This window comes from Lutjanus erythropterus, chromosome 11 (assembly GCF_056507025.1).
Source record: "Lutjanus erythropterus isolate fLutEry1 chromosome 11, fLutEry1.hap2, whole genome shotgun sequence".
NCBI lineage: Eukaryota > Metazoa > Chordata > Actinopteri > Lutjaniformes > Lutjanidae > Lutjanus > Lutjanus erythropterus.
The window spans coordinates 25,088,608-25,114,800 of NC_139327.1; the positions used below are offsets into that span (position 1 = coordinate 25,088,608).

The 26,193-nt window shown below is 39.0% G+C and overlaps 1 protein-coding gene across 1 annotated transcript; it reads left to right on the top strand.

Moving 5' to 3' along the window:
- Positions 1-1,236: 1,236 nt before the first annotated feature.
- b3glctb (beta 3-glucosyltransferase b) lies at positions 1,237-24,799 on the top strand. Its single transcript, XM_084730347.1, has 15 exons — positions 1,237-1,404; positions 2,369-2,406; positions 2,504-2,543; positions 3,365-3,474; positions 11,950-12,026; positions 12,170-12,281; positions 12,423-12,559; positions 13,171-13,234; positions 14,405-14,521; positions 15,606-15,675; positions 16,774-16,887; positions 19,070-19,169; positions 19,535-19,654; positions 21,185-21,329; positions 24,404-24,799. Exons 1-15 carry the CDS (start codon positions 1,344-1,346, stop codon positions 24,536-24,538), a joined length of 1,440 nt encoding a protein of 479 aa, XP_084586473.1. The 5' UTR covers positions 1,237-1,343; the 3' UTR covers positions 24,539-24,799.
- Positions 24,800-26,193: the final 1,394 nt, after the last annotated feature.

Consider the following 26,193-nt stretch of genomic DNA (forward strand, 5'->3'; position numbering starts at 1 on the left):
GTTCAACAGAGAATGTTTTTGTGTTCCAAGGGCTTTAGTTAGATCCCACCCAAGGGGTTCAACCACAAATCCTTTTATATTCTAAGGGTTTCATCTTGTACCCACCTAGGGGTTCTATACAGTGTTTTTTATGTTCCATGGATTTTATTTAGAACCCACCTAAAGGGTTCTACCGTGAACCATGATCCTCTCACTGATGGTCTTGTTTTCTTATGTAGGTCATGCAGAGGCATCAGGATTAAAATGAGGCTGTTTCATAACCAGTTAAATACTCCTTGCTGCTTTCACTTTAAATGAACTAATTCAATGCTGTTCTTCATCACTGGTGTTTTCATTGTTGTGAAAACAAACAACTCTGGCTTGTCTTAAAGTGTATTAAAGACATACACTTTAAGACAAGTCAGGATAAGTTTTCATCATTTATATGTTGCCCAAGGTACATAAAAGAAGGGTCTTGGAAGCCTCTTTAGAAAATTAACATTCATTCAACTCATCACTTCAAGTTAGAAGAACTCATGTTTATGAGTTCTGAAGTGTTCTAAAAATGTAGTGATCATGACATGTAAGCATAGATTTTTGAATGAATTAAAGTACAACTTTATTGTTAAAAATGATTGTTAAAATGACAAATGATGAATGAGTTTGTTTTATATTTACTTTCAATATTGATCAAATGAGAAAGAATGAAATAGAAAATGCATGCCTTATAAAGTGCTTTTTGTGGGAAAGACTCACCCGATTTACTACAGGGGACATGTTAGAAACATAAATAAATAACATTTTGGAGAAAAAAAATGTAAGAAGGGTCTTGGAAGGATGACACAGTTAGTGTAGAAATTTTATGTTACATGTAAAGGTCCTGCATTCAAAACTTAAAGAACAAAAGTACTGGCATGAAAACGTGCTCATTATGCAAATAAAGCATTTCAGAATAATATGATGTAGTAGTGGAGCAGCATAGTAGTAGCAGAAAATCTGAAGTACCTCAAAATTGTACTTGAGTATGTGTAAGCCAACTTTGTCACTTTTCACCACTGGGTGTAGGTGGGTTTAAAAAAAAAAAAAAAACAGTTTACTGTAAATAAACATGATAAACAGTGGATTTTAGTAATGTGTATGTACTATATCATGATGACAGGACATTATATATGTGTGACGTGCTAAGCTCCAGTATGTCATGTAGTGACCTGTTAATGCAATGTTCGCTAGAGGTCGCTAAAGCTCCGCACTAACAGACACTACAGTGGAAGAGTCCTGCCAGTACAGGAATGTAGCTAACCAATTTCTCCAGTTCGCCATGAAAAGACTGTGATTGCAAGCGAAAACCAGCAGCCACGGGAACCATGTCACACCGTACCGTGGTTAACGGATGCAAACTGGTCGCCGTGCTCCTTCTTTGGCTCGGTAAGTGGAGTCAGTGCCCTCAGACAGCTACTGTGTTAGCCAAAACAGCTAGCACCAAGCAGAATACACTGCGTCAGGTCAACGGAAAAATACAGGAAGCTGGTTCGGTTTGGCCTTCAAAGTAAAGATATCAACGTAATGTAAGCACACACTGAGTACATTACACTTTGGGAAAATTATATTGATAGACATATTTAGTGACAAATCACCCCGACGAGTTGTTTATTAGTGTTGCTGTGATACTCGCTTTCGTACAGATTAGCAGAATATTTTATTTTGAAATGCAGAACCGGAAATTATGATTTTATTCTGAGTGACTTGATGCACAAACAAGTGCAGCTGATCCCGTGGGGATTTGTAAACAAGAGGCAGTTTAGTTAATCAAATTTTTGATGGCGAAGTTATGTGCACATATTAAAGACTATGCACAAAAAGAATTACACAGTAGTCCTAATGAAAAGAACGAAGAGTATTTTGAGTGATGTGATAAACCATGCAAAACCCAGTTTGTATTGAAATTGAACTTCACCTCATGGTCCAGTTGTCACCTTTTCTTAAAGCTGTAGCTTCAGTTTTTCAAATGAAACTTCCAGGCCAATTGTACACAATATTTGTGTACAAGCCAACACTTGCTTTAAAAAAAAAAAGACACCAACCAAGGATTTTTTTTTTTTTTTTTCCAACAATAGATGTCATGTCTACAGAATAGAGCAGTAAAATTAAGTAAATAGTAAAATTACAGTATAGACTACCAGAATCACAAAATTACACAACAAGGTTCCAAAAAAGTGGAGTCACTCTCTCTGCAGAAGCCTGACAACAACCTGATCATTTGAATCAGGTGTGTTGGAGCAGGGAAACATCTAAAACATGCAGGACAGTGGGCCCTGAGGAGCAGGGTTGGGGAACACTGTTAATTATTGCTATTATTATTATAATGATAACACTGTTGCTTCTTTTCCAGGTCCTTCTGCTTCAGACAAACACACAGGTCGTGCTCATGTAAGTGCTGCACCCAGATTCTTGCTGTGATTATGCTTCATCATGTGGCTCTGCAGTGTGTGTCAGACTTAACAAGAATCCCTGTGACTCCCCACAGACAGCAGAGCGCCAGGAGCCCACTGCACACAGCTCTGTTGGTGAGTGAGGGATTTCACTGCAGATAGCCTGATATTTTGACTTTTAAGACAGAAAATCAGTTAAATTTTCTAAAGAAAAAAATTGTCCCGCATATTGCAATGTTTTCAGGTGTTTTTTTGCAAAAAATTGCAAAAAAAGTTATGATGTTTTTGTATAATTAATTAAATATCAAAGGCAAACACCAAGAATAAAGCCACACTCTGCTCTGATTGTAACCTTACCAAAGAATCAAACAAAATAGGCTTTATTTTGTAAATGAAAAAGTGCACCTTTCAGGTGTTCCGTAAGAAGCAGAATCTCTGGAACTAAAACGCAGTTAAAACAACAAGCACAAAATTCTAAAATATAAAACTGCACAGAGCATTAATAAATGTCAATAACAATAACAAACCTTGTTCTTTTCAGCACCCTTGACAGAATAAGAAAATAAAAATACAAAAAATAATAAATAATAAAAGACTGATTTGTAGAAAAGTTTTGGTGATTGGACAAACTTGCAAGGTTGTGCAGAATTCATAATGATTGGTTAAATTTGCATTAATTGTTGCGATCACAACATGACTAATTAGCATGTTATACATTGTTTGTTTCATTCATACAAAAACTAAAGTGTAAAAATGCTAAGTCATAGTTTTAGGTGTGTACAAGGCGTGAATTTTCCAAATTGTCCAACTATTCCTTAAAGCAAGTCAGCTTTAAAAGAAGAGCGGACACTGTATTATCTTACGATTGGAGTGGTTAGCTGGGGTCGATCAAACAGCTGAAATTTACTAAAAATAGTTCATCACTCCTGAGTGTCTTTTCTTTGTGTTTTTCTCAGGAGTGGAGGAGGTGGTGGTAGTGATCCAGAGTCAGAGGAACTCCTACCACGCCCACCGAGGTGCTCAGAGGAGGGAGGAGATTCTGCAGCAAGCAGCTGAACTGGGACAGGTAACAATGCCAGGCTGTAGCGGGCTCAGTGAAGATACTTTTTTACAGCTGCTTGACTCAAGCTGAGCCGCACGCCTTCAGTCATGAGACACACCTTCAAGGGAATAGCCCTGTGAGTCAAACTGAGCCAGCACATGAGTATGGAAAAGGGGTATTAGATGGCCTAAGGAATCCATTGGTACAAAGCAATGCCAAAGAAGGGGGGTAAATAACCTTTCAGAGTTAGGCAAAGACTTCTGATAGGGAAAAACAGGCATGGCCATTTTCAAAAGAGCCACTTGATGTTGCACTTCAAGGCATCTGAATGAAAATGGGTTCAATGGGCACCCAAGAGTCTCTCCTTTACAGACCTGCCCACTTTATGTCAATCTGATACAGCTTTTGGGCAATGTATTACATGTATTTGAATATTAATGCATTATACATAAAGCTAAAACAATATATTTATATGTAGGAGTGCTGAAGATGAATTAAGCAGTCTCGCAGTCAGAGGGAAGAAGCTGCTCCTCAGTCTGGTGGTATGGCAGCATTTACCTCTGTATCCTCTGCCTGATGGCAGCAGGGTGAACCGGCTGTGGCCGGGGTGGGCGTCGTCTTTTAGTATCCTCTGGGCTCTGTGCAGACCAGTGATGTTTTGTGCAGTTTTAATGACTCACTGCAGTGTTTTCTGTCTGGAGCTGTGCACATCCCGTGCCAGTTTGTGATGTTTCCTGTCAGGGTGCTTTCTGTTTGTCCTCTGTAGACAGTTAAGGAGAAATATAGCCGTTTCTGAGCCTTCTTTACCAGGGTGGAGATGTGTGATGTCCACGACAGGTTCTCTGCGATGTTGATTCTCAGGAACCTAAAACTGTTCACCTGCTCCACCTCAGCTCCACCGATGTAGACAGGGCTGTGTGTTTTTGCCTCCTTTCTCTGAAAACCAACAATCAACTCTTTGGTTTTGCTGATGTTGAACAGTAGGTTGTTTTAGGCTTTTGACCTGATATGCAGTCTCATCGTTGTTTGAAGTCCAGCTGATGATGTTGGTGTCATCCATGATTACACTACACTATTCTACACATCTTCAAGAAAACTGACACTACATTACACAAAGAACTTTATCCAAAACTTTGCAAATCTCCCTTGTTTGCATTTGGCAGTTGTTGTTGCGTTGCAGTAGGTGCTTCATTAACTATTGCCCGGCAGGGCTTTTTACTTTAAAAATATAATTACTCATTGCACACTATTTATTTACCTAGAGGAAAGGAAAAGTTCACAGTAAGATCTCGGTCTCAGTCTTGAATAATCAGATCTTGAGATAACAGTGAGATCTAAAAGAAAACTCAGTTGTGTTAAATGAGATCTTGAATTTGACTCTCCTATGGGCGAAACAGATGAGACTTCAGTATGCTCAAAATAAGGATCTATTTTGTTTTTCATAGAACAAAGAAAAGATGATTTTCCTCTGGGTATTTATTATTAGCACCTTTGGAGTTCCATATAGAAAATGGTCAGCAGCAGTAATGTGTGCATCATTTGTGGTAAATGGTCTAAACATTAAAAGCATCCCTCTGCACGGTTCCTTGATGTAAGGTACATGATTTACAGATCGTAGTGCTTGAAGCAGGTCTGTTTATGTTTGAGAAATAAAAATGGCATCAAAAGCTTGTGTATATATACACACAATGTGTCGTGCTGGTAATACCAAGATAACAAGCTTCATTTTTAGCATATCAGTGATTTTTACGGTTTGACTCAGTGTTGGCATGGCTGTGGTATTACTCTGGCACCAATAGGTGTCCTCCTTGTCATAGAGCTCCCCTACCTGGACTGAGAGACATCGGCTCTCCGCTCTCACACAGGAGTTATTTAATAATACGTGCCTGCAGGGTGTGAAAACTACGTTGTGATAGAAGTGAAATGAGATGACAGGCATATGGTCATGACAGCTTGTAATAGAGAGACACACAATTATTGATTCGCCTTTGATGGGATTGGTTACTGTGAAATTAAAAGACAGTCTTTGATTCTTCCTCCAACCTCATTTTCAGTCCAGATAGCCTCCCTGTTTGGAGAAATGGCAGAAGGCAGTCAGCAGGGGCTGTGTGAAATGGTTTCTACAGTAGCTTGTTAAAAAGAAAATGTCTCTGACTGCTATGGAAGACTTTGAAATCTCCATTCCCCTTCACAACTGAACATTTCACCTATTTAAAATATTTTGTATGCAGCCGTTTTATAGTCACAAAAAATGTAGAAAGATAATATGTGGATTTGTGGTCTGATTTGCGTTAATTCAACTGTCTCTCGGCTTCTTTCTGAGTCTGTGCCATCTCTTTTAGTGAGGAGACCTCTGCAATCACACTGCAGCCTGCGAACACATCAGAGAATAAATCACCAGCGATTTAGCGGGAGCTGTGAATGGATGTGACATGTCTGTGATTGTTTTGGTGGTTTGAGGCATTCAAGCATCAGTTTCTCCCAGAAAGACAGAAAGAAAATACAGCTAGTGAGAATGTCGAGAAACGTCGGTTTAACTCTGCAGTTCTAAAATATGAAGTGAGTGAGCAGCACATCAACAGACTCCACACTGTCTTTCTGAAGTGACTTCATTCATGCAGCTGTGAAAAGCAACTACACACTCAAGTGGAGTAAGCTTAAAACAGCGATAGAGATTACAGTATAAAAAAATAGAAAAGAGCAAAGATGGGAATATGTGTCCAAGCTCACTTTTCTTGTTTCGCTTTGATTTACTCACAAAAAAAATCTCTTGGTCACAACAAAATCCTAACGGGTTAAGTTAACTTAAAAAATTGGAAACCAGTTGGGAAAAGTAAGCAGGAGAACTTAACTGTGTCAAGTTGTGCATTAATTACTGCCACCAACTTACTCAGAAACACCAAATAAATAGTACAGAATGAAACAAGTATGAGGGCAGAAGTACCGGTAACTTTGAGTAAGCAAGTAAAATTAAAAGACTAATATAATTTGAGTTAAAGGCAGTGACTACCGGGGTTGTGCCATATTATAACCTACACTCAATTCTGTTGTTGATGTGGAAGTTTGCGTTTACTCTATATGGGTTTGAAAAATATAATAAATAAAAATGTGTGTGGAGTGAAATGGCATGTAGTTCCAAAAAGAGGAGCGACTTCAGAAATATGGAAGTGGTTTGTTTATAAATGATCAAATGGACAATAAACGGTGACATGGAAGACGTGCAAGAAAGCTGTAACAATACAACAAACTTAATTTTACCACCTCAAGCAGAAGCACCCGGGTGAGAACGAGGAGAGATAAAAATCCTACAAGGTGAAGCTCAACAGTTATTGTGAATTCTAAACCAAAAATACTTTTCTGTATTTTGTCATATCGTCAAGAATATTATTATTGCAGAAATGCCCTGACTATATTGCCCACTTCTAGCAGCACCCTGTCTCTGATTGGCCTGAATATGATGTAACTTTTTAAAAAATATGTTTTTAATCCATATTTAACCTGTTAAACCAGCATAAACTACACTTTAATCAGTATCATTGTTAATGCCTGTGTTTCCACCACTATTTCGTACCAGTAGGACTGCTGTGGAAAAGGTCTGTCTCAGCAGGGTTTCTTGCTAAAATTAAATTTATTTTTCTAGATAAATACAGATGCAGAGGGGGGGGGGTTTCGGTTTAGTAAGTCCCAGCCTCACTGTATGGGAATAGAGAAGTTGAGAGGATGTGTGAAATAATAAAATCTCTATAAAATCAGACTTGCATGCTGTGTAAATAGCTACAGCAGTTTGTGACAATGCTGATAATAATAATCATTGCTGTGTGTGTGTGTGTGTGTGTGTGTGTGTGTGTGTGTGTGTGTGTGTGTGTGTGTGTGTGTGTGTGTGTGTGTGTGTGTGTGTGTGTGTGGATCATGTAAGTGAGGCAGGTGTATTACAGCTAGATGGAGCTTGATTGTAGCAGGCAGTTTTGAATGAGGGCAGGTTGTGCGTCATGTGTTTTTTGACTGACGTATAAGCAGGTGTTTGTTTTGACTGAAGGCAGGAATTAAAGGTGGCAAACACTCAAACTGACACAACAACAGCTTGTTGTCAGACTGACATGTGCCTCCTTTATCATTTATTTAACGACGCTTGTTGTCATACAGTAAAGTCGCAGCTGCACAGCTTTGCTCATGACGTTGCCAAAATATGAGCAGTTGTAATTTTAGTGCTTTGTTTACAACCATGTGTGATAGGGAGAGATAAACATTTTGTTACAGACATGTCACGTAGCTCTTGATTTGTCGCTGGCTGTAAGTGCAGACTTTCAATCCAAGACGTCAGTGCTGATGCTGCACCGATTCAGGCTCATCATCCAACCTCATTACAGAGTCATCTCAATGGACCACTGCTCTTTTTGCCAGCGTGTCACCACAACACTTGCAGCAGATGGTTAAAAACCTTTCATGCATCCTCGATATATTGGCCAATATTCTTTATACAGAATATGATATATACAAAATTTAGAATATATAAAGCCCCATTTCCAAAAAAGTTAGGATGCTGTTTAAAACAAAAATAAAAACAGAATGCAGTGATTTGCAAATCCTTTCCTTTGTCTTGCTGAAATAAGCTGGGACGCCCCTGAAAAAGACGCTGTCTGGATGGCAGCATATGTTGCTCCAAAACCTGCATGTACCTTTCTGGATTAATGGTGCCTTCAGAGATGTGACAGTTACCCATGATGCCATGGACACTAACACACCCCCACACCATCACAGATGCTGGCTGTTAAACTTTACGATGGTAACAATCTGGATGGTCCTTTTCCTCTTCAGCGCAGACAACACAACATCCATTAGGTTGAACTTTAACATCTTGTTTTTGCACTGTATTCAATTGAATGCAAGTCAAAAAGAATTTGCAAATCGTTACATCCTGTTTTTATTTACGTTTTACAAAGGATCCCAGCTTTTTTGGAAAGAAGGTCATACACAAGCACACATTTTGTAATGATCCCTCGGTGGTTTGTGACAAAGATGTGTAACAGAGGCAGGATATTTCACAACTTAACAATAAGCTTTATTGTCCAAAATGATATCAGGGCACCGACACAGTAAACAGTACATGCTCCCAATAAATCTAACAAATAAAAGCAAGGTCCTTTCTGTTCTGTTAAAAAAAAAAATCATATAGGCGCATATCAGACAACATATATGCCGATACAGATATAAACCCAGCTGTGATAAGTCAACAGGCACGAGAAATAAAGTGATACCTTCTCTGACTATTGTGTGTCCATTTGCTGTAATTGTAAGCACACAGCCAAAGGTTTCTCGTGGTATTTTGTTGTACCCTTAAATGGACATGTGCAACAATCAGTGGTGGTACCTATTGACTTAGCCGTCATGTGACCAGTAGCTTGAGGAAAGGAGATATCCTGATTGGGCATTTCAAGTCTATGATGTGGGAAATTAGCTGAGCCAATTTTAAGACAATTTGACAGATGGATACATTAGATTTGCGAGCAGCGCAACCCTGTGAAATGACATCTTTCAATATCAGGCTTTGATCTGTTCGGTCCAATAACATTTTGAAAGTCTAGAAGAGCAGCACGATTAAATAATTTCATCCCCATTCAAGGGGAGGGCGAAACCAGAAGTCTTCCACTGCGGCCGATATAGAGCATGTGCAGTTTACATTCATTTGTGTAATTTCTTTGCGGTGAGACGTTGCTTTTTTGGCTTCATGAACAGAGCCTCCAACTTAAAGATGAATTGTGTTTTAACTAAACACATTTTCCATACTAGTATTTCGTATTTATTGTATTTATTTGTTAAGCAAGTATTTATATTTTGTAAAGAAATACTTGTTGATGTATTTGTGCCCATCTCTGTTTATATGCAGCACCTCTCCCTCACAGCCAAATGAGTTATACGTGCCTGCAGGCCTTAATGTATGCAGTAATGACCTATTATAATGACATAATGCTGCTGTTTCAAATGGCTGATTGAAAACTCTGCAGCCTGGAATAGCTTCCTCACCGTCATAAATCAAAGACTATCGGCTGTGCTTTTAGTACACTCTTTAAACTTGGATGGAAGTGAATGATGGACTCCGCCAAGACAAGAAATAAGCAGACACTGATTTTTACGTCAAACCTATTTTTGTCTGTATTCATATAAATCCTAATGACTGTGTCTATGTCAGTGCTTGGATAGCTGCGTGGAGGAGATTAGTGAGTTCTTCTTCATGAGTCACTTAGTGAGGATGGAGATGTGAAACAGCAGCTTCTGAATCAGTTCTCGTCTGTGCCTGTTTTTGGAGCTTATCGTTGTCAAAACTAGAATTTGAATTGTATAAACCTCCAAACAGCTTGATGTGCAGATGTTGTTCCTCATCATGTTGCCAATCAAAGCGTCTCCACCCAGTAATCTGTCAAAAGGCCCCAGCTGTGTGATTAAAAAAAAAAAATCATTTTGTAAAATGAATAAAAATGTGTTTAGACCCACGTTTAAAGCCCTAATTCTTAGCAGCAATAAGCTCTACATCCATACGGTCTGGTAATACCAAATAAACAACTTTAGATATACTTAGGAGCAGTAATATCGATAAATAGCTGATATTTATAACCCCACATAGTCAACAGCCATCAAAAGATTATGAGACTACAGGCTGCTTGACACAAACATGTAAAAAAGCCCCTCACTCTTCTTACATTGAAACAAAATGACCTCAAACAAACTGAATGTTTGCCTCTCTTTGTTTTTGTTTTTGTCTATTTGTGGTGTTTTTAATCTCTTAATAGTCATTTTGCATGGTTGTGTTTTGTTTAGTTGTTGTTGTTTTTGTGTCTTTGTAGTCATTTTGCTTTTATTTATAGTCTTTGCATTTGTCTTGTCTCTTTGTTATTGTCTCTGTAGTTATTTTGCATCTTTTTGTCATCGTTTTTTCTTTCTTTTCACTTTGTTGCTTAATGTCTCATTGTAGACGTTTTTGGTTCTTCGTAGCTGTTTTAGTGGTGTATTGTCTTTGTTTAGTTTACCTTTAAGATGTTCCATCAGATATCCTTGAGGAAGACGATCGCCCTTGTACAGAGCCCTCTAGTGGTAAAAAATTAGCTTCATCATCATTTCATGGTGTTGGGATAAACTGTGATACTCAAAGGAGAGAACAGACCTTTTTTTTTTTCTCTCAACAGCCATTCTGACATGAAACAGTAAACACAGGTGCTGTTGTGCATGTTGGCCCACTGTAAACGCTCTGCTGCACTAAACGGAGGAGGACTTAATACTTATAATTTATTAAACCTGTTTAGTGGCTATTTTGCATCAATTTTGCTTCCATGAAAAAAGTCAAACCATTTCAAATAGATTTTTCAGTGTAATTTTACTCCTAAATTCAATCAGATCCATTTAGAGCTGCAACTAATAATCATTTCTATTATTAATCTGTTGATTATTTTCACAGTCAACCATTTAGTCTATAAAAAGTCAGGAAATTATGAAAACTGTTCAGCACAATTTCCCAAAGTCATCTCCCAAATTGCTTCTTCTGTCCAATCACCGGTCCAAGACCAAAAGACTCTTCATTTACTATCATAACACAAAAGAAAAGCAGCAAATCCTCACGTTTAAGAAGCTGAAACCAGCAAATGTTTGACATTTTGCTTGAAAAATGGCTGAAACGATTAATTGACCTAAATAGTTTGCAACTACTTTTCTTTTGAAAATGGATCAAAATCAAAAGCAGGATCGGCCGTCCTCCCAGTATTTCCCAGATTTTTTTTCTTCACCCCTGTCTGCACCCATCTGCCGTTTACCGGTAATCTTTTTAAATTGAATTTAATTTATTTTACCTTTATTTAACTAGGCAAGTCATTAAGAATAACTTATTTACAATGGCAGCCTGGCAAAAGACAAGAGCTCGGGCGAATTGTGACTTTAAAATCAAAAGTCAAATCAAATTCAGTATCTGGACAATCGTGACTGCCCTGTTCAGAGGTAAAAACATGAAAGTTCAGTGTTTCGAAACTCTCACAAGATTTGCACACTTTGTTCCTTCACTGTGTGTTTCCCAAACTAATTATGTTTAACTGTATGATGTGACGATGCCGTCTGCTTTAGGGACAGAAAGCGCTGAGGGTTAGGGTTCGGGAAAGATCATGATTTGGGTTCTCACAAGATCTTTGATGGGTTTGGGGTTCTGACCAGGATAAAGTGTTTATTTTTTATTCCACACTGGCAAACACCTCTTATGAAGTGTGTCTAATAAACCAGAATATTGAATAAATGAACACATGAGCAGACGGAGATTTTGAAGCATTTAGTTTTGTGCTCAGCACGTTATTTTCACCTTGGTGTTGTTTACTGTCTTTCATCTCTCATCGCTCAGGTGCCAGAGAAAGTTTGTTTTCATCAAAAATATAATGTCTCACAAGAGTTTTTGCGCTGTATTTTTCATGTGACGGCAGGATCAGTTCAAGGATATTTTGTAAAATCCAGTTGTTTTGCTTCACGCAGGAGGTTCCAGTTGTTCTTCTTCTCCATGAGCTGTCACAGTATGAAGGAGACTGGACCATCCTACCTGCGCTTCCTCGGTGAGTGTGAAACTTCTGCACGTATGGAGATGATAACAAATTAAGTAAATCCAATTCAATAACATTTAATTTAATTTAGCTTTAATGATTCTTACGGGGACGATAAGGCAATTAAGTTAATGGCTTCTTGCGGATCTCTCCAGTCTGTCTGCTGCTTATGGCCAATCAGCATCCTGGTTTGTCTTCATAGAGGAGGAAACCAGAGTCAAACTGTCTGCTCTACTGCAGGTGCTCCGCAGGTATCACGCTGAAGAGGTGAGAGGCACACACCCCAACAACCCTGACTGTCTGACATCATACATTTTATTGACTGTGATCTAGATTACTGCTTTGAGGCGCATATTAAATTTTCTTTTCACATCTACCTGCTCCATCGCCCATTGTCGCAACTCACAGGAATGGTTTTTGGGTAAGTGTCTCCATGACAGCGAAGCCTCCATCATCCACCACTATGCCTTCTCCGAAGACCCCGCTGCCTTCAGCTACCCTGACCCTGCAGCAGGCTGGGCTCTCAGCACGCCGCTTCTCCAGAGGTGTGTGTGCAGTTGTGTGAGTTTGAAAAGAGTCCCTGATATCTTTGCCTCCTCTCTTTTTTTTACCTCCATCAAGGACATTATATTTTCACTGCTGTTTGATGTGCAAATCTGCCAAACATCACAGTCAATATCATCAGAGAAGAGCGGAGAGTTTGACTTGATGGTCTGCTTTGTCTCATAGCCCTTCTAGTTTTGACATTGAACCGATCAAACTCAAACTGATCTAGACGGGGCAATTGATTTTTATACAGCCCCATAAAAGGTCCCGGGAGGAAGTTTTATCTTCTGAAGAACCTTTTAATCTACTGAATGTAGAAATGTGGGATGCAGTCTCTACCACTGCATTTTCCCAGCATATCAAATCTGGAGCTTTTGCTGTTTTCCAAGCCTCAAAATACATTTCTGGAGCCTGTAATCATACCGACCACGACACCAGAAACCAAATGTTTTGGCGTTTTGACAAATATAAAGCAGGAGTCATAGAGATTACTGAACTAAACCAGCGAGCCAGAACTTAAATTGTAGAAGAGAATGTACATCAGATTATGGAAGTTAGTCTGATCTGCTGTTTCTCTTCCTTCAACATCCTTCACTTCCATGTGTTTCAGACTCGCTGAGCGGATTCAACACGAGCATCTGAAGTCAGATTTTACCATCGACTTGAAACACGAGGTACTTTGAGACGAATCACGAGAATGTTACCGTTCAATCCTGGTTTTGGCCTCAAAAGCTGCTGTGAAAAGCGTCAACAGTGTCATATTTCAGGCTGCCTGCTGAGCTGAAACGCTCAGACATAAAACGATGATAGACATTATTCCCCCCCAAGCAACTGGTTCGCCTTTTGTTGACGAGCTCTCAAACTCAACCCCTGCAGCTTTCTGTGCCTGCGGCTTTAGACAGATCTGCTATTATATTATTAATGAAAACGCTCTACTTCTGAATGGACCTAAGCGTCTGTGTGTACGGGGAGATTGACTTATGAAGAAGCAGAGTTAAGGGTTTCTGATACTTCACCTACTTCCAGTGTGAATGGAAACAGGGAAAAGGGCTGAAAAGGTAAAAACTCGTACAACACTTGTAGTATATAGTAGGAATGCACCCAAATACATTATACAGGAAAACACAATAATTTTGTTGATAATTTGCTGATAATTGTGTTGGATTAACAGATACACCTCATGACGTCTCTGTGCACCTCTAGTATATAGAACAACTTTATTATTCGACCAACGTGTTTCGGTTTGTGGCCTTCCTCAGGGTCAGCCTACAGATCTTTGGTTATCAGGTTGTTTAGAAGAGAAAATGGAGAACAAAAGTAATTTTTTCTTTGTAATGTTTTTAATGTTTTAGTCATATATTATTAAATTCAAGGTTAAAGCAAAACTGTATTTTACTTTACATGAATGGTGTCCAGACCCAGCAAAGACATTAAATCATAATGTTGGGACTGATATAATTGAAATGCACAGCGTGAGTCTAAAACTTTGAGCTGTGTGTCCTCTGGGAGATTCTCAAATGAATTATGGATCTGGGTGTGTGGGTGGATGTTTGTGTGCCAAGAAATTAAACATATTTAATGTTTGAGGGCCCAAAATTAGCTATTTTAGTGTGAACTGAATTTGATTAATGTTTTTTATAGCATGATGGCGACTATCGGAGCTGTAGTTGTCAGATACTAATAGAGCTTTACTTTGTATTAGCAGTAATTTATACTAAACGTCCAGTGTGGAAGATCAAAAGGGATTTATTATTATTATATATTCATAACTATGTTTTAATCGGTGCATAACCACCTGTAAATAAAAGTCATGTTTAAAACAAATGTTTTCTCTGTTTCTCTAGATTGCGTTGTATATTTGGGAGGAAGGAAAAGGTCCAAAGCTGACAGCTGTCCCAGAGTTTTGCACAGAGACAAGAGACAACTGTGCTACGACATTTACAACCTACCTGCCCAACTGTGTATGAACACCTCTTATTTACTGGTGTCTATATTTGGGTGGTTAAAAAGTGTGCCTGTATGTGTGTGCGAGCATGCATCTGTGCTTGTTGACAGGGGTGTGTGTGTGTGTGTGTATGTGTGAGAAAGTGTCAGCAGCTGAAAGTTTAATTTATGTAATAAGTGCAGACAGACAAAATGTTGCAACCCAAACGAACATAAAATATTTAGTAGGTAAACAGTTAACTTGGTCCTGGCAGGTGGTGTTACTGAATATGTATAACTCTAGAGGCATGACTACATTTTTCTGTGGGTAATTATTGAAAAAAAAGGAACATCTCTCACGTTTTTCTTTTTTGTTGTTTGTTTTTTTAAATATAATCCATCATCATAAATTACATTTGTAACTCAGTGTGGCACATTACATGTTGCCACTGCAGAGGACTTATGTAGGAGTATAAATACAAAGATGATTTGGTTGGGTCCGTCTGAAGGCTAAATGGAAAACAAGTAGACTGGTAGGCAGCAGTTCACTGCACTGAATGTGATGAGGGATCACTGCAGCATTTGTTGCGTTGAAGCAAAGCAAACACAAATGAGCACTGAAGCCCATTTCAGAGTAATCGATAGACGCAGAAGAAGGAAAGTGAAACACAAAACAACATACGTGTGAGAAACAGGACTGACTCTTAACATATTCACAAGAATATGAAAATATACATTTCAGTCTAGTATTTATACCGAATATTCTGCATTGGTGGTAGATCTAAAAACGACAGCTATAAATAATTAATACCATCCTGATTACGGTAATTTTTCTGGAGTAAGTAGCGACTCCTGAAATGGGGACTCAATGCAAAAGAGAAAAAAACTAAAAAGTGGAGCTCTAACATGTGGCAGTGATTTATTTTTCCCACATGATGATCCCGTCAGGACCCAGTGTGCCTCATTTTGCCGCCCCGACTCAATTTTAAATCCATTACATTCTGCACATGTTGCACCTCACCTCACGCTGCTCGTTCACCTGTGCACTTTTAACCATTTTATAGCCACGATGCATCATTTTCTTGAACGGGGAGTGACGTTTTTCTTCCTCTCTTGTTCCAGGGAGATCCCGTGTCGAAGAGTGACGTATTTGTTGCTGTGAAAACCTGCCAAAAATTCCACTTGGATCGAGGTGCGTGTGTGTTTTTCATTTATTAAAACAACTATATCTGCAGTCATGGAAGATGTGTTCAGATCCTTTACTTAAAGGGACAGTACACCCCAAAATCAATTCCTTCTTTTACCTGTAGTGCTATTTATCCATCAGTCTTCCAACCCTTAGTCTTTCAAAGAACCGTGTTGGAACCCTCATATCTGTCACAGGTGGGGTCCACATTTGGGTAAATTTTAGCTAATTTGGCTTTTGTAAAAGGGGAGACAATGCACAATCTTAAATTGTATGAGCCCGTGTCTGCAGCAAGATTATTTGGCACTTTTGATATTAAAGTTTGATGCAGGTCTTGCAAGCTTGCGGTGCCAAAATGATCTCTCTCAGTTTGTTTACACAGAAAAAAAAGTAAATTTAGCTACAAAAGTTTACTTCTTTGTTTACTGCCAGTTGCTTTACAGTCTGCTCGTCATTCAATCCAAGTTAACCTGTCAGGTGAAAAACACCTGTTTAGATTCACAGCCTCACCTCGGCTGACTGCTGAAATTGTTACAGTTTGTGTAATTATCCAAAACATTGGTGTCTGTTTTTGAGGGTCACAGTGAGCCAGCAGTTATGGACTGACTATTTAAAAGCAATTAACAAAATCCAAAGTAGAAAGAACAGTGTGTATTTAACTCACCTGTTACTTTAAATTCAGGTTACACTCAGAATTTCATAGCGAGCCTTCACAGTGGTGTACTCTACTCTACTCTACTAACTAGTGGATTTGTCTGAGAATAGATTAAGATTTGTCCCACTTTGGATTAAAATGAATTATGTGTGATTATGACTGTGAGTTAATATTGTGTAATTTTAAGTAGATATTGTTCTTATCCTCATCGACATGCAGTGAGTGTATTCATCCCATGTCTTGTTCAAAGACAGCCTAATTGTTCTCTCTCCTCTCAGACTGAGTAGACATCCTCCATTATATTTGATGACACACAGTGTAAAGTTCGCAGTAGGGTCTCAGAGTTTGAATTATGGGCTCCAGCAGTGATTCAGTGTACAGAACTCTGTAAGCATGTCTTCTCTCTTCCACCTGATCTCTTTTTATCCCTTTCCTCTTTCTCCTCGCAGTACCAGTGGTGAAAGCCACCTGGGAGAAAGACACTGGGTTTTTAGAGTTTTACAGCGACGTCGCTGACGCCTCCATACCAACAATCAGTCTGGGGGTGCCCAATACTGAGAGAGGTGAGCTGATCAGAAACAATGTTTACCATTTTCTGCAGGACACATCTATGATTTGTTGGAGGGATCAAAACACCGAGGTGGCCTTCAAGCACTTAGAGATCCTCCAGGAGGAGCTGAAGGAAGGGTTACAGGATGGTTTTGATGCCTGTAGTCAGTGCTACATTTGACTCCAAATAAACTACATTGCCCAGAAGCCATACGTAACGTTCACCTGTTCTCATTCTCACCTGCCTGCTTTTCTCTGCAAGTGGCTAGTCTAAAGGGCTTTGCACACCAAATCCATATCCATGTTTAAAAGTAAATGACCTCACATTGTATCAGTCATGTTTAACTCTGAAACTTTTGTCTGTCTTTAAAGTTTTCACAACAGGTCTGATTTTCTGCATTTGACTCGCACAGCCAGACTTATCTTCACAATGAAAGGTCTGGCTCCTCACATGATCATTCTGCTGTAGAAAAAAAAGACACAGTCTGGCTTGTTTGTGTTTTTCAGAATCAATCTAAATCGCCAAGGGTGGCACTAAAGCCCAGGATGCAGGGACAGTGCCCCTGAAAAAAAGGGCCAGAGGAGGGGGACTTGGTGGTTTTGGTAGAATATTTACACATGGGGAGGCGAGCACTGCCAGTAAAATAGCAAAATTATATTGCCAGGGCTCACAAAAGAAGAGATAAAAGCTGCTAATTTGTTAGTAACCCAGGTGCTAATATGCCATTTTCAGCATATAGGTTGCTACGGGGAGCAACGGCCTAGGGAGGTACCTCCAGCAGAGGAAAGCAAGGGAGGAAATGAGAAGGAAAGAGCAGGAAACAGAGCAACAGCAGTGGGCTTTGCAGGAGCTGCAGACAGATGAGGTGTCCACCTGTCTCCTTAGCTTGGCCCCCAGAGAGCCAGGACCACAAATCATCCTCACTGTTTGCAACTCCATTTTGCTCTTGTATTATGAATTTTCGCAACAAATAGTCCAGTAAAACATAAAATATGAACTTGGTTTACAAAAGCCTCAAGTTACAATGACCTCCATAAGTCAAATCCTTCCCAACAGGGGAGGGACAACTGGACATAGTGCATGGTGATGCAAAGGTGCTTCATTTGTGCGACACTAAAAGTAGACAGAAGAAAAAGTGTTAGTAGGATTTAGCTCAAAGCACCACCTAAGTACAGCCTCTCAGAGCTGCTAACACGGCTGCAGACTCTTGAGATTTTTTTCCTGGTGTAACTCTGTGTCCCCTCTTTGTTTCTTGTGTATCGTCACCACAGCCAGCAGCTCATTCACTGTCAAACTTAAATTGAAGTTCAAGTGGTAGATCACACTCCCACTACTCTTCATCCTCTTTTGTTTTCCTGTGTTTTGTTCCTGATTTAAGATCATTCTTAAAGCGGGACAAAAAGTCCTTGAAGGCTCTTGAAGACTGAGGTGTAACACCTCTGACTTCCTGTCCTGACACACTTAAATCTATGAACAGACTCATCAAAAGCAGTAACAACAAAACCATTCCTCTTCCCAGCAAAGAGGTGGACACTTGAACTTCTTCATAAGAGGCTCTATAGCAGAAACAATAACTGCGCTAATGATCAGCTTCAGTGAGAAGGTGACCGCCACCACTTTTATCTTTGTATTACTTCTCTGTGTTCCTCTGAGATATCCCTGATTACAGCACAGGTCTATACTTTTGAGTCCATTCACGCACAATAGAGGGACAGAGACAGTGTCAGCAACACCTCCACTCTGTCTCTTTTCTCCCATCCATTCTTATTCTTATTTTCCTCTCTCTGCTCTTTTTCGCAGGCTGATGGAGGTGTTACACTACCTGTCATATCCCCTGTCCTCTGCCTTGGCCTCTTAAAAAATTACCCAAACCAATAATCGATTTTCAAAGTAGCTGGCAATTAATTTAATAATCAAATAACCCTCGCAGGACTAACAGGGTGCTTCACATAGCCAAGAACACTAAAATACTACATAAAAACAAATAAAACACAGCAATAAAAGTACTAAACGCACCACATAAAAATGAAAAATGACAAACCTCCATCCCCCTTTAGTCTTCAGCCAAGAGTCTGAAAGTCAAAGGATCACCAAAGTCAGTAGGATTAATCCTCTTTCATGGCTCACAAACCTGAACCAGCAATTTCTGCTTCATCTTTTTTCACACCTTTTGTCTCTTTCTCGTCGTCCTGCAGGACATTGTGGGAAGACATTTGCCATCTTGAGGCGGTTCCTGAGCAAAGCCGTGCCGAAGGCTGATTGGCTACTCATTGTTGATGACGATACACTCATCAGGTAACTAGGAGAAAAGCTTATGTGTAACCTGTCACTCCTATTTTTAACATTTCAAACTTCAAATCTCTTTTAATGATGTTACTTATTGAATGATTCTGCAAACACCCACACAGGTGTTTTAACTAACCTGCTGGCTAATTAAAATTCTGCTCCGGTTCATGAAAGAATTATAAAAAGGTGTACTTGGTCAGGCAAAATAAATAAAAACACCCGTGGCAGTGGACAATAGTTGTGTTTTGATCCCTAAAGCCTGTGAAGCCTCTTAGTTGGTATTTGATGTAGCTAGCATTTGGTTTTGTGCGTCTTCATACACTCTCTGCAGTCTGTGTTATGTGCCCAGTCTGTTGATTATTGTCCGTTCATAGTTTACCCAGGTTGCGGCGACTGCTGCGTTGCTATGACCCGAAGGAAGCAGTGATCCTGGGGGAGAGATACGGCTACGGCTTGGTTCAGAACGGATACAGCTACACCACAGGAGGAGGAGGGTGAGTGGTTGTGCTGTTGGTGTTAAAGTGTGTTTAGTATTTATTATTATAATTCATAAACTTTTCAGACAGATCTTAATGTGCACCGCCCCGGGGCAAATGCCCCTCTACTCTTGTCTTTCCATTGACTTTTTATGCAACCTCAGTGCCTCTCAAATTCACTTCGAGTCTAAACACAAAATTATAAACAGGAAGAAGCCGCTATGCACGCTTTTAACAGTGCTGCGACAAAACAAAACTGTGGGAAAAACTTAAGTCAGTGATTAACAGACAAACACAAGCCTTGCTATTAAGTTCAAGATTAGAGGAAAAACATCACAACTGAATGACATTCTTACATATACACTAAAAAAAAGCGACCGTCTTCAGTATATTTTGACTCTAACTAAAACAAATTTCCCAACCTATAATCTTTGCATTTGAAAATATTAAATGATTTGGTTTCACTTTAATGATGTTACTCAGCAGTTTTTAAAATAAAACCATGTATCTTTCAAGCACCCAAATGATGACAAATAACTTTTGAAAGACAGAAAACTTGTTTTTGCTTATTTCAAAACATAGGAGATTGAGTTTGACTTAAAACTCAGTTTTGTGGAAAAAAAATAGTGAAGCCAGTTGTCACACCTGTTTTTTACAGTGTAATGTACAGTCTGTCTACTTTTCCATACACTTAACAGCCATTTTTCATCAGTGCACCATATCATCAAATTGAAAAATAGAAAAGTCTCACACATCATACAGAATTTTGCACATTTGACATATCTGGTGTCTTTGATTATTGTAGTCATTACTGTATGTCAGAATTTTAACATTTTAAATAAATGAATTGAATGACTACATATATGTTGCTCTGGCATACACTTGATTATTTACATATGCAGCACTTATTATCGTTAATTTTGAGCTTTGTTTCTTGCTGCCTGATCACTGTAAGGTCAGTATTCAGTCTCCTTTTAGCTCCGTTTTGGTCTCTATCAGCTCCTGTGAGAAATATCTGACTCTTTAGCTAAAATTTTCCACTATGTTTGCCAGCTACCTTCTTTTTTGATGACAGCAGCAGCCCATGTGGCAGAAAATGATACTGATAAGGGTGGACAGTTCTTGGCTACGTCTGTCGCAATTGTGCAAAACCAGAGAAATCACACATCCAAAAATATTGGCAAGATCCAGCGGAACAAGGCAAAAATCCAAATTCACACAAAACAAAACACGAGGAAGGGCTGGAATGCTTCACACATGCACAGAGACAAACTAACAGTGACATAAGGGAAGCACACGTACACAATATACAGCAGGCTGATGAGGGACAGGTGAAACTAATCAACAGTCACAAAGACAGGAAGCAAAAACACAGGCAGTAAAGCAAACAAAGACAAATAAGGAAAGACTCGACATACAACAGGAAATAACTAAACTAAGACTAAAACCCAAAATTATTACAACAATGAACATTGGTAAATCTTCGTCATATTTTTGTGCAACTAATTTTTTTATTTAAAAGTCTGTTTTTTTGTGTTGTGTGTGTAGGATGGTGCTCAGCAGGGTGGCGGTGTCCAGGCTGGTTTCCAGCGGCTGTAGCTGCTACAGTGATGATGCTCCTGATGACATGGTGCTCGGCAGGTGCTTCACCTCCCTGGGTGTCCCCATCACTCACAGTCCACTGTTCCACCAGGTACAAGACGTTTACTTCTCAACCTAGAAACGCTGAAACATCCTCAATAAAAGAAGAGTTGGGTGACGTGTTGTTCGCTGTGAGGTTGCGTTAGACTATGGACAGGGTCGAATGTTTTATCTTATGACATATTTTTACCAGTCTATGTGAACGGGTCTGTATGAGTGAGTATTTTCAGAGCAGTGCACATTGGTTTCAGGATAACGGGCTTAACTCTACATTGACAGACAATTGACAGTTATAAATAGGGTTTGGTGATGTGTCTGTACCGTTCGCACTGGAAGGCAACTATTTCACCAGACAGCTCAGGCATGTGGCACCAAAATGAGGCATCATAATCTGCATTATGATTTGATCTGGTAGATACCGGACGGATTTTGGTACCTATTCCTGTTCCTGCCTGAGCTTCTTCAAGTCTTTAGAGGAGAGGACGGTGGGGAAGCAACTCGCTTCAATCATAGATTGTATATTGAGTAAGATTTCAACGTATTTAATTTACAATCTATAGCTCCAACTAAATATTTGGAATGTAGTACCTTTTTTTGGAAGTGCAATTGTTACATATTGCTCCTTTAAGTAATGAATTAATATTTATCTGCCTTGGTACTGAGATGTTCTTTCAAGCAAATTCTTCTGGAAATCATCAGTTGCTTATCAAGTCAACAAACCTGCCTGAACTTTAAAAACTGTCTCCGTACTTTGTCTGTCATTTCTTACTGATAAGTACCAAATTACACTGATTTCTCCAGAAAACTTCCAAAGAACGAGTTAGGAAATTACAGACCGATAAAAGAAAGTGTTACTGAAGTGGGTGACGCAGACTCTTCCCGTCTAAATGTGGGAAAGGAGCTTTTCTCTGTAAAAAAAAAAAAAGGTACTTAGTTTTGAGTATGTATTGGCATCAAAGAAAAGCATCCAGCCTTGGATATAGTCAGTTATGATGTGATGTTGATTGCACTTTAAGATTGCTATTTTCAGAATGGCATTTAGGACTAATAGATCAGTAGGGTTTAGTCATGGCCAAAAACATTTGATTTACTGCTCTAATCCAAAAGCAATATATTTTTGACATTTTGCACTAACATTTTGGTAATAGAAGGAAAAGTTCAGTCAGGTTTCTTCTAAGATAATATTTTTAAGACAGTATTTATAAAGATAATATTTATTTTCTCCATGAAGGAAAATCCAAGTCATAGCGTATCTAGAAAGAAAAAAACAAAGGCAAATAAACTTCCCATTTGATCTTGGCTCTCTTCTTCTTCACATGATGAATTTCAGTAAGGAAATTCACCAGCTCTCGCTTAGTCTTTTAAATCACTTTCAATCACTTTTGGCTTTTTTATGTAGCAGCATGTACATATTTCTCCCACACAACAACGGGATCAGCTAGTCATGTTCATTTTTATGAATAGGGACGTGTGATAATTGATTTTTGCTGATATGCCAATATTCTCCCATTTGGCAAATTAGCAGATTGCAGATAAATGCACATTTTTGTCCGTGTAATTGCAGAGAACATCGATTGTGTTCCCATTATTTTGTTGGCTGCCTGTGCTGTAGAAGGATGTAGGTGTTATTCGTGCATGCAGGTGAGGGTATATTTGTAACACAGTGAAGCAGTGGTATTTGATTGGCTAGATCAGTGTTTCCCAAACTTCTTTTCTTTGTAAAAATGACAAAATGTCATAACCCAATAAATTTTATCAATAAATTCTGAGTCCATTTGTGCATAAATGAACATTTCTGACCATTTTTACATGCATGTTCACATGGTGGGCCAGAACTTATAACTTTCATGAAATCCATTTTACTACAATGGGAGTCAGGGGGGACTTCTGGGTAGAAGTAGGTCTGAAGTTACATTAAGGTCACACCAAGATGTATGACCACAAACCGCTAAATAAGCTGAAGCGCTGGGAGCCAGATTTAAGGAACATTAACCTTTGTTCAGTGTGAGATTAAGCTCTGCATGATGCCCTCTCCGTGTTTGTCTTTCCTCGGTGTAGGCGGTGAAAAAAACAGAAAGGCTGCCTCGTGGGTCACGCAGGCTGTAACAACAGAATATTGAGTGAGCCGCCCTGGAGCGACTGGCAAATTGTTTGTAGTAGTGGGAATCCACAGAATACATTAAACACAATTTATGAAAGGGATAGTTCAGATTTTGTGTGAGGCTGTATGAGGTACTTATCCATAGTCAGTGTGTTACCTACAGTGGATGAGGAGTACAGGTGTAAGAGGCCAGGCAACTGCTGCTGCAGACAGGGTCGGCAGAAAATGGATTTTAGCCAACTAAAAAACAAATGCACACTATATTTAGAATATTATCACCTCTTTTCTGATAGGAAACCATCATTATATAAACTCTCTCCCAGGCCATCATACGTCTTTGGCTAAAACAATAATCTTACCTCACAGAACACTGGAGTTGCTCCTCTCCCTCTCAATCAGTTAGTTTGTTTGTGTTACTGTGTGACTTCTGTGTTTTAAAGCGTTAGTTTGGATTCACTGAAGTCACTAGGGGCGTCACGATTCTCCTAATCCACGATCCAATATGACTTTCGATTTAAAAGTCACAGTTTGATTCAGTTTTTCAATGTTAGCATTTTTTCAATTTTGCACTGATGGTTTTACATTTGCATTTTCAAATTCTTTCTTTCTTATCTTTAAAACGATAGTTTTAAATGGTATCAAGTGTGATAAAACATCTGATACGCTTCATTGTGTTGTCTTTTAAGTGTTGGTTTTTTGTTCCGGTTACTGAAAGCGGGAGGGGTGGAGAGAAGAGCAAATACTAGGACAATTGCCAACTCTGCCTTTCAACTCAATTAATGAAACTGAAACCTTATTTCGAGTGATTTTCAATTCAATATTGAAACCCTTAGAGGTCACACAATAACACAGACTGGGGCAATTGAGGCAGCAGGAGACGAGCAACTCCTGTGCTGTGGGAGGTAATATGGTGGACAGTGTAAACTTAAACTGATATTGATTTTTTTTTTAGGTGGCTAAAACACAAGGGAACACACACACCTCCACCCACAAATAAACTATTTTCTTTTTTCTTGATAATTTAGGCCCGACCTGACGACTACTCTGAGACACTGGTCTCCATGCGACAGGCCGTCTCCTTCCACAAACACTGGAACATAGATCCTGTGGCCGTCTACAAACACTGGCTGCAGGACACGCATCCACGGGACGAACTGTAGAAACACTGTGCGTGTACGGTACTGTATGTACACCAACCTGTAGACAAACACTGAATCCAAATTTGCACAACAGTATAGAGATAAAGATGAGCAAACAAGCAGCAACCACCACATGAACTGTAATATTTTTAGTAACTGTGGAGAGACCTGACAATCATGTGTGGAAACATGATTCATACAAGCCTTAATACCTGCATTGGTAAATATTTTTGATATCAACGTTAAATGAAATGATCATCACCAAAGTCTGCGGCGCCACAGTGGATTGTGAGAGTGGGCGTCTGAGTGTCACTGCTGTCACTTTACCCCCTAAAATAATCTGAACCAAACCATGAACCAAGACGTTTAATTTATTTAAGAAAGTGGTTCGAATGTTTTGTGTTAATGTATTTGTTATCATGTTAATCTACAACCCCCAATTCCAAAAAAAGTTGAGTCACTGTAAAAAGTAAAACAAAACGCAATGATTTGCAAAGTCCTTTTGACTTATATTTGGTTGAATACAGTACAAAGATGTTTAATGTTATTTTTTTATGTAAATCTCCACTCATTCTGAATTTGATGCCTGCCACATGTTCCAACCAACCACCTTTTCTTTTAACAACACTCAGTAAGAGTTTGGCAACTGAGGACACTAATGGTTGAAGTTTTTTTTTCTTATTCTTGCTTGATATGCAAACACATGTGCTCACCAGTCCGGCGTCTCTGTTCTCGTATTTTGCTCCTCATAATGCACCACACATTTTCAATAGGAGAGTAGTACCCTGAACTCCTTTACTACAAAGCCATGCTGTTGTAAAAAATGCAGAATTTTTCTTGACATGGTCTTTTTGAAATGAGCAGGAACATCTCTGAAAAAAGATGCTGTCTAGGTGTTGTTCCAAAATCTCTACGTACCTTTCGGCATTAATGGTGCCCTCACAGATGTGCAAGTGACCCATGAGGCACCAACACCCCCAGTCCATCACAGATGCTGGGTTTTGACCTTTGCACTGGTAAAAATCTAGATGGTCCTTTTCCTCTTTAGTCTGGTCCAGTATTTCAAAAAAACAATCTGAAATGTGGACTTAGATGACAGCACACTTTTGCTTTGTTTCCACTGTCCCATTTTTTTTTAAATGTGTTGCAGGCATCAAATTCAGAATGAGTGTATGTTTACAAAAAAACAAAGTTTATCAGTTTGAAGACTGGGGATTGGGATTGGGGTTTGTATTTCTCAGTTGGGTAATTAAGTGTTACAGTGAGAAAGGTTTAAATGTGAATGATCTGCGGTGTACTGGTGAAGAGACACCCAGTGTTTTTATTTATTTTATTTTATTTATTTAGTCAAATCTCTTCAGGGTGGAAATCTCTGCAAGAGAGATCTGGCCATGACAGCAGCATAAAAAATTGCAGACAAGACAATACAAAATAAGGCAACAGCTAAAATAAAATAGTAAAAACAGGTGACAAGAGAAAGGAGGCTTGATGATCCATTCATTTCTGCAATATTTTGTCTTGACTCTCAGACAAACACATTTTATAATAATACACAAAACAGTATTTTGTGGAAATAGATTTCCAAAAAAGTAACAATTTCTTTGAATTTATTTTTTTAAAATATATTTTTAGTGTCTTTGGAAAATACACCTCTGAATGAAAAGTTGTGTGCATAT

Bases quoted from the DNA above. Each gene is read 5' to 3' on its own strand.
- b3glctb (XM_084730347.1), top strand. From the start codon at position 1,344: ATGTCACACCGTACCGTGGTTAACGGATGCAAACTGGTCGCCGTGCTC. The intron at 2,407-2,503 runs GTAAGTGCTGCA...GACTCCCCACAG, and splicing joins AACACACAGGTCGTGCTCAT to ACAGCAGAGCGCCAGGAGCC. The intron at 14,522-15,605 runs GTATGAACACCT...CTCTTGTTCCAG, and splicing joins CAACCTACCTGCCCAACTGT to GGAGATCCCGTGTCGAAGAG.